The sequence below is a fragment of the Penaeus monodon genome, chromosome 30, assembly GCF_015228065.2.
Source record: "Penaeus monodon isolate SGIC_2016 chromosome 30, NSTDA_Pmon_1, whole genome shotgun sequence".
Lineage (NCBI taxonomy): Eukaryota > Metazoa > Arthropoda > Malacostraca > Decapoda > Penaeidae > Penaeus > Penaeus monodon.
In genome coordinates, this window is record NC_051415.1 from 5,312,505 (window position 1) to 5,312,742 (window position 238).

The following is a 238-nucleotide window of genomic DNA, read 5'->3' on the forward strand; positions in this document are numbered from 1 at the left end:
TTTCCCCCCAGACCACTACCCCCGACGGCGTCCATCACGACCCGGCGCTTCGACCCGACTCGTGGACGAGCCTCAAGCTCCTCTCCCGCGCCGATCTTACGGGCAACATGGCCGTTTTTACCTTCGCTTTACCCAAGAGTACCGACCATACGGGTTGTCTGCCGGGACAGTACGTTGTGGTAGGTTGGCTGTGGGTTAGGTTTGTGTTGACGTCGCTTGATGGAGGTTGTGTGTTGTC

The 238-nt window shown here is 58.8% G+C and overlaps 1 protein-coding gene across 1 annotated transcript in view; it reads left to right on the forward strand.

The window, feature by feature from the left end:
- LOC119592276 (probable medium-chain specific acyl-CoA dehydrogenase 1, mitochondrial) overlaps window positions 1–238 on the forward strand; it is a gene marked incomplete in the record, with an annotated part of 18,006 nt that overhangs the window by 13,749 nt on the left and 4,019 nt on the right. The window contains 1 exon segment of the mRNA XM_037941107.1: window positions 10–179. Coding sequence (XP_037797035.1) covers window positions 10–179 — 170 coding nt within the window.